General features: G+C 53.1%; 2 protein-coding genes across 5 annotated transcripts; one reads left to right on the forward strand and one right to left on the reverse strand.

The window, feature by feature from the left end:
- Nucleotides 1-163: 163 nt before the first annotated feature.
- On the reverse strand, nucleotides 164-5,197 carry Klhdc8b (kelch domain containing 8B). Its single transcript, XM_047565196.1, has 6 exons — nucleotides 4,774-5,197; nucleotides 3,363-3,870; nucleotides 2,158-2,322; nucleotides 1,610-1,834; nucleotides 1,415-1,516; nucleotides 164-1,022 (listed from the first exon to the last, which is right to left on the reverse strand). The coding sequence occupies exons 2-6, from the start codon at nucleotides 3,736-3,738 to the stop codon at nucleotides 826-828; spliced, it is 1,065 nt and encodes a 354-aa protein (XP_047421152.1). The 5' UTR covers nucleotides 3,739-3,870; nucleotides 4,774-5,197; the 3' UTR covers nucleotides 164-825.
- Ccdc71 (coiled-coil domain containing 71) lies at nucleotides 4,990-14,340 on the forward strand. Of its 4 annotated transcripts, none has more exons than XM_047565192.1 (2): nucleotides 4,990-5,114; nucleotides 11,269-14,340. In XM_047565192.1, exons 1-2 carry the CDS (start codon nucleotides 5,014-5,016, stop codon nucleotides 12,638-12,640), a joined length of 1,473 nt encoding a protein of 490 aa, XP_047421148.1. In that variant the 5' UTR covers nucleotides 4,990-5,013; the 3' UTR covers nucleotides 12,641-14,340. The 4 variants fall into 4 exon arrangements, with proteins under 4 accessions (XP_047421148.1, XP_047421150.1, XP_047421147.1 ...); XM_047565194.1 differs by having other exon boundaries at nucleotides 4,996-5,152; XM_047565191.1 differs by lacking the exon at nucleotides 4,990-5,114 and adding an exon at nucleotides 8,969-9,109.

Consider the following 14,340-nt stretch of genomic DNA (forward strand, 5'->3'; position numbering starts at 1 on the left):
AGGCAAAGCTAAAGCTTATGTGGGGCAGAGATGCCAGATCACTTTGAGGCTAGATCCAAGAGGCTTCCTGTGGACCTCCCTCATCCCTGGGAGTTGAAGCACTGAAAGGACAGGGGCCATGAGGGCAACATGGGTGTCCACACCAGGATCCCCACATCAGATTTTAGTAGTACTTTTACTTCCATACGCAAAATCCCTGGGTCCTCACAACATCCCTGTGAGGTAGGTAGGGTAGGAAGGTTTCAGAGATCCCCATTCACAGATGAGGATGCTGAGGCACAGAGAGGTGAAATGACTTTTCCAAGGTCATACAACCAGCAATGTAGAGGGCCCGAAGCCAGCATTTCCCTTGCCCTCTGGCAGTTTTTACATCCTTTCCTCCATTCCCTCTGTGTCCCTCACCCTCTCTGAATACACCTAAGTCTGCAGGAACCCTCAAGATAGACTGGCAGCTGGGATTTTTTAGGAATGACCATTAAGGTGGTTCTGGTCAACTCTAGGTAGTCAATGCCTAACCTGCAGGGTGCAAGACCAGCTCTCCCCGCTCCCCACTTTCCACTTAGACAGAGGGCCTAGGGGGTTCCTGGGTAAGGGTGGAGTTAGATATGGTCATGAATGTATTGTGGTAAAATTAGATGTGAGCATATGAGAGGACTATGCTAAAGACAAAGGCTCCCCAATCCAAGCCACCAAGGGAGTGCCTCAAGTGCCTGCCCCTGTGTCTCCCTCATCCCACAGTCATGCAGAGCTCTCTCAGCAGCAAATGGAACCACAGACACCTGCTTCTGCACAGAGCTGCCCCAATGAACAGGTCCCACCAGGCCTTTAGACTCCATCACACAGACACAGTGCCTCTACAGCTTGACTGGGGCCCTGGGCCACACCCCCAATGACAAAGAGCCGAGGCCCTGCCTGTAGGCTAGAACAGGAGCAGCGAGCTGTGGGCATGGCGGGCAGTGCCTCCCAGCGCCGTCGTGTAAGACTGAAGCTCTCCACAGAGCCAAGAGGGCATGGCTGGTTTCCTGTAGGAGAGACAGACAGTTATAAGGGGGGGTCCGGACCTTTTTGCTCCCTGAGCCCAGTGGGTATCACTCCAGGACAGGCTATAAGTGCCTTGCTCCTCATTGTCCCTGTTCAGTATTTGTTCATTCACTGATTTATGTTTTGATTTGTCCACTTGGCCATGCATTCAGTAGTCACTTGTCTTGTTTCTGTTTCCTAGGCCCCTGATTGTACACAGACCCCCAGTCAGGCACTGGATGAGGCAGATCACAACCTGCCTATGTCACAGACAAGGAAAGGGAGCTCACATAATCCTGACCTCTGGAGGGACTGGAGAAGGGGGTATTCCTGCTGGGGGCTACTCTTTCCTATCTTAGGCTCCCTTCTTTTCCCTAGCCCCACAAGGACTTACCAAGGCCCCCGATGGCCACGATGTGGCCCCCAAGGGAGCCAACCACAAAGTCTGCCCTCTTATCCCTCATACGCAGACTACGAGGCAACTTGGTCCAGGACCCTGCAGGAGAGGGGAGGTCACATCTAACCATACAAACACATACTATGCCCCTCCATCCCACAGAGAGAATAGCCCAGGACAGCCACTGCTCACCATGCTCCAGATCAAACATCTCCACAGTGTTGACAAAGTGTGGACGAGAGTAGAAGTTGTGGGGCCCAGGCTGCTGCAGGCCACCCAGGCTAAAGACACTGCCTTCGGCCATTGCACAGCCAGCAAAGGCCCTGCGGCTAGGCAGGCTTGGATGCCGGGTCCAGGTACGGGCCTCCAAATCAAAAGCTTCAAAAGCAGTCACTGGGAGCTTGCCCTGACGGCCCCCTGTCAGTGGAATTGGGACACTTGGGGAGGGAGTCTAGGGGACTTGGTTGGCTCCTCACTCACTAAGTTGCAGATCTGTCTGCCCCAGCCTCCCATGCACAGCTGTGTACACATCTGCATGTGGATCATCCACCACACAGATGCTCAGACAATGGGGTTTGGTTTTCCAACTTCAGCAGACTACCAGCAGTCAGAGTCTCAGAGTAGGACTGGATCCCCCCAAGTTTCTCAAATTCTGCCATCTCAGATTGAGCTAGATCTCTATCCCACCAACCTATGCTGTTGGACTCTAAATCCCTTTCTCACATCTCCCAGACCCTTACCCAAAACATAGATCTTGTTCCCATGCAGGAAGGTGGAAGCCCCATAGCAGGGTGTGGGCATGGAGGGTAGCGAAAGCCAGCAGTCACGGCGGGGCTCATATACCCGTACCTGGGCCTGGGGGGCCGTGTCAGGGCCCATTCCTCCCAGGGCATACACCATACCATCTGCATAAAAAAGAGTAATTCAGACTGCACTCTAGCCTAGCTAGGGCATTCCATCCTGAGGGCTGCCCTAGTCAGGCCTAGAGTGGCTGGAGACCCATGGTGTTTGTCGAAAACTCTGCTACACATCTGGGGTAGGAGCTGTGAGAGGTGGGATTATCACTCTGGCCAGGGCCCCTCTGAGTGAAGAGCAGGAGGCAGCTGATCTAATTATAATCCAGCTCTGTCTCCCTGGAGACGCTATGGCAACCAAGTCTGGCATCTAAGCAGGGCTGGTCTGGGCCAGTGGTCAGACCTGGTGGACACAGGTGGGGGATCCCTTGTGGGGGGAAGGATCATTTAAACCAGGGGTGGGGGGGCATATGGATATCTGCTTAGCATGAAGCTCAGTCTGAGGAGAAGACTGGGGATCAATTGGGGACTGAAGATCAGTTGAGGGTGGGGGTAGGGCTGAGAGAGGGGCTTAGGCCTGTAAGATAGAGGTGTTGTCCACAAGCTTTGAGTACCAGTCTCCCTGCCAGCACCTTTACACCACACCCTTACACTAGTTTAGGTTTGCCTTCTGTTAGGCCCTTAGGATGAGCTACGTGCATGTCTGGGGCCTTGGGGTGATGTGCCTGTCTACTGGGCTTCCATGGCAACCATCTCCAGGTCAGCCTGGCCTTTTTCATATGAGGATCCCTGGTGCGGAAGTGTATATAATGGGGGAGTCTAAGCACTTAAGCATTTGCTGGGCTCTGAGCCAAGGTCCCCGCTTCCCTCCCCCAACCCCAGACTATTTATAACCATGAGAGTCATTAGGCCACCCCCCACTACTGTCTCTTAGAAATGAGGAATAAGGCAGGGTGGTAGCTGAGGCCTCCTATCATTCTGGGGACCAGCCTGGGCTCTACCCCCATCTCACAGCCCAGTTCAGAGGTAGGTAGGAGAGGACACAGGAAGCAAGGCAATGTCTGGGCAGCTCTGAGAGTAAGGGACTAAGTCAGAAGAGAATGGAGGGTATTGGGGCACACCTTAGGGACCTTTCTTGGAAGGCCACTCACCTCTCTCCACAGTTGCAACCCCCATGGCTGCTTGAGGGAGGGTGGCCCGACGCTCCCAGCGGCCCTCATCGGCTAGGAAGGCCTCCACAGCAGCTACTGGACTCTGGACCTCATCCACACCACCCACAACTAGCACCTGCTTGCCCAGAACCACAGCAGCTGCACCAGCTCGGGCAGTGGGCAGAGGCGCCAGTGCCAGCCATGTGTGAGAAGCCATGTCCAGTGTCTCGGCAGTATCCAAGGGTAATCCAGCCCGGCCACAGCCCCCCAACACCAGCACCTGCCCATCCTGGTGCGCCACTGTGCCATATACCCGGCAAGTGGGCATGGGAGGGAACACCTGCCAAGCAAAGGTGCAGCCACTTCCTGCAGCCATGTCATTCACTGCCCGTGGCAGGCCATGCTATCTGCTCAGGCTGAAGGCCTCACTGGGGAGACATGATAGAGCCTCATCTTGATTCTGCCAAGGCTGCAAGGAGTGTCTGAGCAGTCCAGGGATTTCCTCCACCTGGAGGAAAGAGGGAAAACAGGGTCAGGGCCACTGACCAGCCAGCCTCTCAGGAAACAGATGAATCGCTTGTTGCTGAGGGCAGGGCAGGCCCAAAATCACTGGTGGGAAAAATAAGGGAGAGACCTCTCTGACTAGGTCTGTAGTGAGAAGGAGGATACAGAGTGTGCTCTACTCTCTATGGGGGCATGAAGGATGCTCCTCCCCCGCCCCTGTGCTAACAACTAGGAACAACTCAGTCAATCTGGGTCTAGGTGGAAGTAAGGTTACTAGAACAGGACTGTCCAGCCTAGTGCCCTTCCTTCCCTCTCAATAAGCCTCATCCTGGTTCTGCATGAGGGAGGTCCTGCTAAATCCTCCCCATACTGGCTTAGGACGTGCCCTGGGCTGCCTGGGATCCATCCATCCTGGTCCCCCACCTGTCAACAGTCTGACTCCTGGGTATCCTTACACATCATTTCACAGGGTTCAACCATTCTCGCCAGCAGAAGGTCAGGGTCTGGGGTATTTGGGACTCAAGGGGCCGGGTGCCAGGGATCCACACTCCCCTGGAGGTCCACCATCAAGAATTTCCCCACGCTAGCAGATCCCCTGGTGTCTACAAGGAGCGGGGACTGGTTTGGGGAATCTCATGAACACAGGATTCTGGGGTCCTAGAACCCAGGACATTTCTTGCAGGAATGAGCAACTGGATTTTCTGAGTCCCTTACGAGTGGGACTCAAGTTCTTCAGCTTTCCCTTTACTAAGAGGGTCTCCATTCTTAGACCCTGGTTCCGGCAGGATGGCCTCTTGGCCCCAAACTTCCAGCTTGCTGAGGTGGGGGCGGGTCTGGGCGAGTGCGCTTGGGGGCTCTACGCTCCACTCCCCAAACTTCCCCCGAGCGCGGCTCCCGCGGGACTCACCGGCCGGGGCTCCGGTGCCGCCGGGGTACGGGGTCCGCCGTTCCGCCTCCGCTGACGCCGGCTCTGGCTAAGGCTGAAGCCGGGCTCCGGCGGGGCTCCGGCACCGCTCCGGCGTGGGGCGGGGCTGGACCGGGTCCGCCCCTCGCTCCCCCTTCCCCAGACTCTGGAAAACCTCCTCCCGCCTTAACTCTGCACATGCCGCGGCCGGAGAAGGGCTCGCAGACCCACGAACACACACAAATGAACAAACAAATGGACATATGGACCGTGGGCCTGCCAGCATTTAGGGTCCGACCTCAGACGGGGATAGAAATGAGGCAGCGGCGAGCGACGCATCACGGGTACGATGAGGGCTTGTTCTGAGCCGGACCCAGCCTGGGTGAGCAGGGCCTGGTACCTGTGGGCTTGAGGGGCCGGCGCCGTCCCCTAGCAGTTGAGCTTGGAGGAGCCCAACTACGGGTTTTGCGGCTGCGCCCTCTGGAGGCCACTTTGGGCGTGGCCTGGGCCTTGAGTGGGGGGCTGCGGGCTGATTGCCCTTACCTGGTCACAAAACAGGGAACAGAATAGATCCTATAGTACATATTAATATCAGTAGGAGATGGAGGAGCAGACAGTGGCCTCAGGGTCTCACAGGCCTGGGTGGAAGGAATTCTTGGGTAGCTCTGAGCATTGGATGAGCTAGAAGAGCCCTCCCAGGTGGGTCACTGGTCTCATTCTGTGAGGTCTGAGACGGCTACTCTGGGGCTACTTTGTGACTGCATCTTCAGGGTTCAGGGCCAAATCAGGAGTTAGGTAAGAACTAATTGGTGTGGTGAAGACCCAACTAGCTCACACTCAGAACTTAGTCCAATCTATCTTTGGAACATTGGAGCATTCAGAATATTAGCTGAGTCTTTGAGCCGAGGGCTCACTTGTACGAGTCAGAGGTAACCTGTGGGAAGAGGTCCTTGCAGTTGTCTGTCAGCTCACTGCCTTGTCTTTTTTTTTTTTTTTTCCCCTTTCTTTTTCTCAAGGTACTGGTGATTAAACCTAGGGACACATTACCACTGAGCTACATCCCTAACTCTATTCTTTATTTTGAGTCCAGGGTCTTGATAAGTTGCTGAGGCTGGCCTCAAACTTGTGATCCTCCTGCCTTAGCCTCTTTAGTTGCTGGGATTACTAGTATGTGACACTGCATAAGGCTCCCTGTCCCGCTTTCACAGACAGTGTTTGTCTTAGTTTCCCCACAGCAGATTGGAGACAAAGATACAAGTGCATATCACCATATGAGTGGTGAAGTCAGAAAGCATCAGCAGAGGAGTAGTCACTAAATGAGGTATAAAGCTTACCACTGTGGGCAACTGGGCCCAGATGATCCTTCTAGGGATTTTGGAAGCCAGTGTAGAACATGGGCCTATAGAGCAATGAGAACTGAGGTCCTCATTCTCAAATTCCATTAGTTATGGGTGGAGAACTGTTTGGGGACCTGCCTGAATTCTGGCCTTCCAAATTGTGAGTAAACTCTTTCCTATGGCCATAGAGCCTTCAACCCTTTCAGCGTCTGACAGTTGGAGTCAGGAGCCTGCACAGAAATGGTGATGTCATGGCTACTTACAGACTGCATAGACCCTGACTAGAAGGCCTCTGTCTTCCCACCCCACTTCACCCTGTCTTGCTCCACATTTGGAGCACTGGTGCTTCCCCCCATGGGATGCTCACACTGCTGTGAAGACCCCTCACACTTAACACTATTTCCTCTCCATGCTCCTACACCCTCCTTTCCAGTTACTTACAAGCTGCCTGCCTGCCCTTAGACACCTCCCAGAACCAAGTCTCTCCACTCAAGTTCTTGAAGACATTTACCCTCATAGGCTCTCCTGCCTTGTTTTTACCACCGCAATCTGTTGCCACTTCTTCTCCAAAAGTGTTCTTTAAAAGTCATTATAGAGCTAAAACTAGAGGGTCTCTGTTGTGCTTGTCTCAGCTGAAGTTTTACTAGCATATTCAGAGTTTCATCTTTTGTGACCTCAACTTCCTCCTGCTGCTTGCCTTGTGTCTTAAAATCTTTTGCTGGCTCTTCTTCCTTTCTCTCCCCAGAGAGTAGCTCAAGCTCTGGCCCCAGCTCTCCTCCTGGCACACATTCTGGCTCTTGGGGCAATCTTTCCCAGGCTGCTACCTTCACTCATATCTAAATCTCCACCAAATCTCTCTTCTCAGGTGGATATGGGTCCAGAGTCTACTTAGGACCATATAAGGTACCAAATGGAGAACAGGGGATGGATCCTGGAATCATCTTCCCAGGATGAGGTAGACTCTTCCTGCCTCATCCTGTCTGATTCCACTTATGTCTTAAGGTCAGCATCCACCAAAGTCCAGTCAAGTCAGATTGTGCTCTGAGAGAGTTCCATGTGTGACTTTCTGGGCACCAGGATGCAGAAAGTTCAGCACCCACTCGGGGGGCTAGATACTCTATGGTATATACCCCTAACCCCCACCATCTCTTCTGTTCCCATGACTAGCAGGGACAGACAGGGATGGACCTACCCTTCTTGACCCTCCATTTTGCCCTGAGCTCTCGGCTGGATATCACCAAAGAGAGATCTCTTTCCAAGACATACCCGGGCTGGTGCCATCCCTGGAGGTCAAGCTCTGCCTATTCACAGAAATGGTTTGGGTTTGCATAACCATGGCTCATGCACACAGGGGAACAAAACTTCTGCTGGTTTTGGAAGACAACAACAGTAGAAGGTAAGATTGAATTGGCCTGAAAATGAAAAACCAGCCCCTGACTCTCAATCATGGACAGGCCAGAGATAAGGCTAGTTCACAGCTGGAAATGCCAAGTTGGGACTTCCTTTTGGTAGCCTATTAGACCCTGGCCCAAGAGTCCCATACTTCCTTTCCAGGAGCTATAAGGTACTGATCCCAGAGAAGCAGGAGATTTTGCAGTTCTTGCTGGACATCTGGACTATGCTTGAAGGCACTTCTCAGTGTGGAGACCCTAGAAGCTAGTGGCACCAGGTGAGGCTTAGGGCACTGCTGAGTGGAGTGTGTGCTTGTATTTAGGGGTGTCTGGATCCCTCTTTATAGATAGCAACCTGAGGATTCTGAGGTCATATTGCAAAGGAAGAGGACAAGTACACGGACCCTAAAAGAAGCTTCCAGCCATCCTCCTATAACGGCTAATAGACCTCTACCTGCCCCCAAATACCAAATATGACACCATTGCAAAGATTAGGGTACAAGAGTTGTGGCGATATTTCTGCCTTCTGTCTCAGGCTCTAAGTTCATGCCCCTACTATCACACCCATGAAAGCAGAACTCCCATGATGGTTCCCAATCCAGATTCAGGAGATCCTGACAAATGGAACTTTTGGTCAGACTTGTGGAGATCATTCTGACCCCTCATCTGAAGGCACAGGACCCTAAGGCTAATTTCGTCCTGTGTTCTCTAATTTGGTGCTGTGGGGCAGTGGGCTCTATAACCACCATCCCTCTGCTGGCTACAGGGCAAGGTGGAAAGATTGATGTCCCAGTCTCCTAGAGAAAAGGACAGGGAATCTGGGCAGTATTAAGATTGGAGGTGAGAATTTTGCACCATTGAGGAGCTGAAGCTGGACCAGGGTCTCTCCACTACATTAGTGTACAAATGCTTGGGTAAGTGTACTCAGGCCCAAACTGGTATACTATGGTTTAAAAACTGAACATGAATGCCTTTGGGCTTCTGTATAGCACTTGTGATCACATGGGTATACCTGTCTTTCTTGTGATGTGCAGTGGGCTCCATTTTTAGTTAGAGAGGAGGGCCTTTTATCCTCAGAGGAGATACCCTTTTTGCACAACAGGGGATACCCTGAGACACTTCCTGTTAGGGAACACTCCTTTCACCCTCTGGTTAGGTGCCTGGAACAGAAGTAGGCCTTGTCAGTCTCTACAGGAGGACCAGAGTGTGGAAAATGTCCTGGCCCTTGCCAGGAACCACTCCCAGATGTCAATGCATTACGAAGGCCTCTTAGAAAGGATGTCAGATGGCCACTAATCCTGTCCTAGCTAGACTCCAGTGAGTCTTACCAGGGGCTGCGCTAGAGGGCACCTTTGCTACTGAAACCCCTGCATTGTACCAGATGGGTTTGTGGCAGTCTTCGTGGCCACCACCTCCAGGCAGCCCTCCCGGGTACCCAATCTACCTCGCCCACAAGACTTTGTGGAGAAATGGGGTCTCGGGGTCAAGGGTCATTAGGGCGGACCGGTACCGGAAGCGGAAGCACGGCACACTTCCGGCGCGCAGCGGGCGGCCATGTTGGAGCATCGGAGGCGGCGCAGAGGCGCGTCCTGGGTCCCCGCGGCGGCGCCGGTAGGTTGGAGCCGCAGGCCTAGCCGCGACGCGGAGTGGCGGCCTGTGAGGCGGCAGGGCGGAGGGGCCGGGCGGCTGACTTTCCGAACCCGCGTTCTCCGCCGGTTTGGCCCAGACCCCCGCCCCTCCCCCATTCAGCGACCCCACCCTGGGGCTGCACGGTAGGGGTCGAGCTAGGACGGCCCACCCCACACATTTTGCTGCCGCTGTGACCCCCGCCTCCCCTCTGCCGTTCGGGCCCCAGGGACGCGGACTCCCAGCCAGAGGGCCCCGATATGCCCCCTGACCCCATTTCACTTGGCTGGCGCCTCGCCCGACCCCATCTTCGGTCAACTTCCCCTGCTGGCCCCAGAGGTACATGTGAAGGCAAGTCTGGGGCCCGGCTGCATCCTGTTTCCGAAGCCTCTTGAAAGCTGAGAAGACCCTTACCCTGGGTTCCCACTGACCTGGGCAAAGAGCCCCTGGGTCACCCCCAGTATCTGCACCGGGGATTGCTGGTGGGAAATAGGCCCCTCCCTATTCTTCACTGCCCTGGGAATTACATCCCCTCAAAAAATAATAATAATAATAAATAAATAAAAGAACCAAAGTCATGTGCAAGGATTGTGCTTGTAGAGCGACCTCTGGGGAGGGGAAGTGCCTCAGACACCTGAGGATCCAAGAATGTTTCCAAACAAAGAGCCCTAGGGCACTTCCTCCAGGGGATTCTGAAGACTTCATCTGCTCTTTTAGGGCAGTGGGAACAAGCTGTACAGACGGTCCTCAAGGCCCCAGGGACCTGCCTGATCCCAGCTGATCTTTGAATGCTCCAGTGCAGCTGGGGAGCTGCCACTTGCCTATGGGAACCGGAAGCTGGGTTGGGTGATAGATACTAGTCATGATTGACAGCCACAGCTTCAGAGAAGCCTGGGACAACCTGAGGGTTCCCAGACAACTCTAACTGGGATGTTCTGCTGTCTGCTGACCTCTGAGCTTTTGTCCCTGACTTCAAAGCTTGGGCTTTTGGTCTGGCTGCCTGGCCCCCAGGCTACCTGGTTGCCTAGAGATTTCATATGCACCTGCTACTCATCAGCTTTTTAATGAGTCCCTGTCTTTTCCTGGGGTTGGTCTCCATGACTAAAGCAAGGAATTGGACTGCCAAGTAGCTTCTGAAAGCAGAACTTCCAATGGGCAGGGAGACCATCCTCCCATTCTTCCAGCACTAAGCACCAGCAGCTGGAGGCACAGAGATGAGCATGGACATTTGAGTGTAAGTCTGGGCCCTTTGGCAAAACTTCAGAACTGAGAAACAGTCATATCCTTAAACAGTTTTCCCAGCTAGACTCAGCCAGGCCCCAGACTACATATCAGATGTACCTTGCTCTTTCACAATTCAGAGCTAGTACATAACCTTCATTTCCACTTGGTATTTTTTTATTCATTATTCATCCTAGCTAGATGTTGCCTCTTGCAGGAGTTCTTTCTTGACCTGTTGACAAGCGAAGCTCCATTACACCATACACTCCTAAGAGCATTAATGGTGGCTGTGGCTTGCTTTCTGGACCAGGCTTCTTGAAGACAGGGATATTGGCTTGCGTTCCCAGGGCTATCTAATTAAGTTTTTGGCATCAGAAAATATAGATTTAATAAGGACTGGGGATGTAGTGTTAGAACACTAGCCCAGTGGTAGAGCACTTGCCTAGTTGGGCAGGGCCCTGAATTTGATCCCCAGAACCACAAAAAAAGAAAATAAAAATTTAAGTCTAGGATGGCTACACACCAGCTACTAGGGAGTCTGAGGTAAGAGGATCACTTAAGGCTGCAAGTTTAAGACCAGCCAGAGCAACATAGCAAGATCCTGTCTCAAAACAAAAAAGAAAAAGAAAGGAAAAGAAAACGTAGACATGAATTAAAATTAACTAGATTTAAATATTTCCAGGAACCCAGCAGCAGATTGGGTGTCTAAGGTTCTTCTGAGCATGTATACTGAAAAATGGCTAATCAATACCCACTCCAAAATGGTAGAGGGTCATGAGACCAGGGTTGCACCCCAGGGAGTGACTTACTCTGACTAGTTTCCTAACTGACATGGAGAATGGGCGTCCTGATAGACCTGTCTACCTGCTTTGGCTCCATATCTTGGTGCCATTCTTATTGACTCTTTTCTTCTTGCCTTGGAGGTGCCAAGTGCTGATTTGCGGATACCTAGGCAGATCTGCAGTGCCTAATGCCATGAGTGTGGTGGTGCAGCATGTGGAGGAAAAAGCTGTGCACTCCTGGTCTCGCATCTCCACAGCAGGGAAGAAGGCCCTGGAAGAGGCGTTGCTTGTCTTTAACCCTATGAGCCAGGATCTCAGTGCCACAGAGGCCCAGCTTGTGGCCTTCCTACAGGGCCTGCGAGATGATGGCTTCCAACCTACCATTCTGCGCAGTGGTGATGTCTATGGGTATAGTTCATGTACAGCCAACCCTCCAAGCCAGACGAAACTACAAGCTCGTGCCCCCATCCCAGCTACCACGTCACCTCCAGCCAGTGCTCCCCGAACTGCCATGCAGCTGCCCTCAGGCAGGGCCACACTGCTCCCCATGCCACTGTCTGGCAGGCTGGCCAAAGGGTCCACACCAGCCCTCGCCAAACACGCTACCACCAACCTGCTGCTGAGTTCCCTGAAGCAGTCAAGTGCCAGCCGTGCCAAAGGTGCAACAGTGGGCTTCCCTGCTCACCTGTATCCAGGTGTCTACCCTGCCATGCGGCTTTCTGTTGTCCTTGAGGCTCTGGTTCCATTCAAGACTCCCGTGCCTTGCTTAGGTGCCAAGGCACAGTCACTAAAACTTTCACTTGGGGACTCTCCCCTGAAACTACGAAAAGGTTCAGGGAAGGGTCCAGGGAACCCCCGGCCCAAAGCTCCCAGAAAAACCACAAACAAGGGCCCTAAGTGTATGACTCCCAAAGGCCCTGGGTCTGGATCCCAACAAGGAACTGGGCTCCAGAGCAAGACCTGTAGAACCACTGGTTCCCTCAGTGGCCTGCAAATGAAAGGGCAGTCTGCCCTGAGCACCAAATCAGCCCAGGCCAAGGCAGCTCGAACACTAACCAAAGCTGCCTGTGCCCATGCCAGTGTGGTTCGAACGCAGGCCAAGGCAACCAAAGCCAAGGCAGCACAGGTCAAGGCTAAGGCCAAGGCAGTGCGGGCCAGGGCCAAGGCCAAGGTGGCTCGGACACAGCCCAAGGGCAGGGGCAGGCCAAAGGGATCTGCTCAATCCAGGACTGCAAGGAAGGGCCAGAAAAGCCACTCTGAGACTGTGGGGCAGAAGAGGAAAAGGGCTGAGGAAGCAAAGGACCTTCCTCCCAAGAAGAGAACACGGCGTGGGCCCCAATCTCCTAAGGCATGGCTGGGACCAGGAACAGCAAAACTACTAAAGTTCCAGGCCATAAAGGTAGACAGGCAGTCCTCAGATGATGAGGTTCGACAGCGAGCCCAGCAGATACTCCGTGTGAACCTGTCTCCTATAATATGGCTCCAGCCATTGCTGCCATACTCAACAGCCTGATTCCTTCATACAGCAATGTTTGAGAAAACAGCCCAACTTTGTGTGTGGCCAGTGGCACAGTGTGCCATGCCTGTGGACTCTGCAACCTTGAGGATTCTGGGTACCTCATCAGGGCCCCAGCGACTGCCAGTCTCCTTTCAGAAACTGGAGGATTTGTGGTGGGGTGGGTGGTGGGAGGGGTGTTCTTATGGTGCAATGCACTGTACTTGTTCTTCAAGTTGTATGTCCACTGTTCCATCTATCACGTTTTATACCTTTCCACCTTCTAGTCTTCCTGCCCACCCTCCATGGTATTTTTTTGTGTGTGTGGCTGCTGGCAAACCAGCTTGAGCATATAGGGAACGTAGTCTCAGGACTGTCAGAGAGGGTCCTAAAAGTAGCCTGAACCAGGTCATCAATTTGAGTGATAAGGTGGGATGGCAGAAGGGGAAGCTCCTAGGCCCCTCTGGAAAGATGAGTGAGAACTTGGGTACTGACTTCTGTGGGTATGTGGGAGACATCCCATGGGTGCAAGGGTAAAGCCACCGTGAGGTAGGACACCTCACCTTGAGGCTGCCCCAGATTTTATCCAGTCAGACCCCATATAGTGGGACTGGGCAACTCAGTGGGGAACCTTGCAGCTAGCAGTATTTTAGGCCAGGGAAGGGAGACTGGTGGCCAAGCAGACAGCCTGGCTTTGTCTGGGATAGAGTCAGACTTAAAGGGGTTGAGGTGCCTCTCCTGAGAATATACTAACCTCTGTTTCTCCAGTTGGTGGCAAAGGACTGGGCATTGAATTAGGATCATAGAGCCTGCCTTCACTGACCAAAGAATTTTTGTAGTGTATCTGTGTTAGTGTTGTGAGGAGAGTTTCCACCTCTGCCTCATCGGCAGTGCTTTCCAAATGCTCTGTTTACTCCCAGGTGCAGTTTCGCCTCCTAACACAGACCTGTATGTTTCAGGCATTATTGGCATATCCTGCTTTAGAGAAAGGACTGGGCCTTGAATGGAACCAGGTGCCCTGCCCATCTCTGTGGTCCATCACTGTTTGATGAGGCTGAATGGCAGTGCCTGGGGCCATAGAGAGGGAGACACATTTGCCCAGAGGTTCCTGGGGACAGCCTTTTAGGGCTTGCGGGGAGAGGAGAGTATTGTTTGAACGAGAGTCAGATCATTTCTATCTGTGGTTTGTCTGGGCCTCACTATTGCCAATTGCCCTGAATGATGGACCTGTGGAGAAGCTCTGGGTGCTCCCCTCCCCCTTTCTTCTGCTTCTGGATACTGCTATGTAATTAACGATTAACATCCTTCCCCTGGGTGTATTGTCCTCTCTTGGTTCCCCAAGCTCTGAGGACATATTTAAACAACTGTGCTATAATCCTACAATCCTGCATGCTACTTAACCCCGATGGGTTCTGCTTTCAGTGTGAGTATGCAGTGTGAGTATGGGCTACACACTACTTCTTCAAGTGTAGCCCAGTTTGGGACCCACTGTATTCTCCCTTAGGCCTGATTCCAGCTCCCACCAGGCAGGACTCCCAGTAGGGTTGGGCCCCTTCTTCCAGTTCTGCTGCTGCCACCAGTGGGTGAGGGATTGGTTGTTTGCAAGAGAGCCAACCAGAAGGGGAGGAGGCATCTGACCTCCTGATGGGGTAGGGTGAGGTAGGGGTATCTCAGATCTCTACTTAAGACTACCCCTCCCCGTCCCAGTTCCTAGATCA

The sequence above is a fragment of the Sciurus carolinensis genome, chromosome 9 (genome assembly GCF_902686445.1).
Source record: "Sciurus carolinensis chromosome 9, mSciCar1.2, whole genome shotgun sequence".
Lineage (NCBI taxonomy): Eukaryota > Metazoa > Chordata > Mammalia > Rodentia > Sciuridae > Sciurus > Sciurus carolinensis.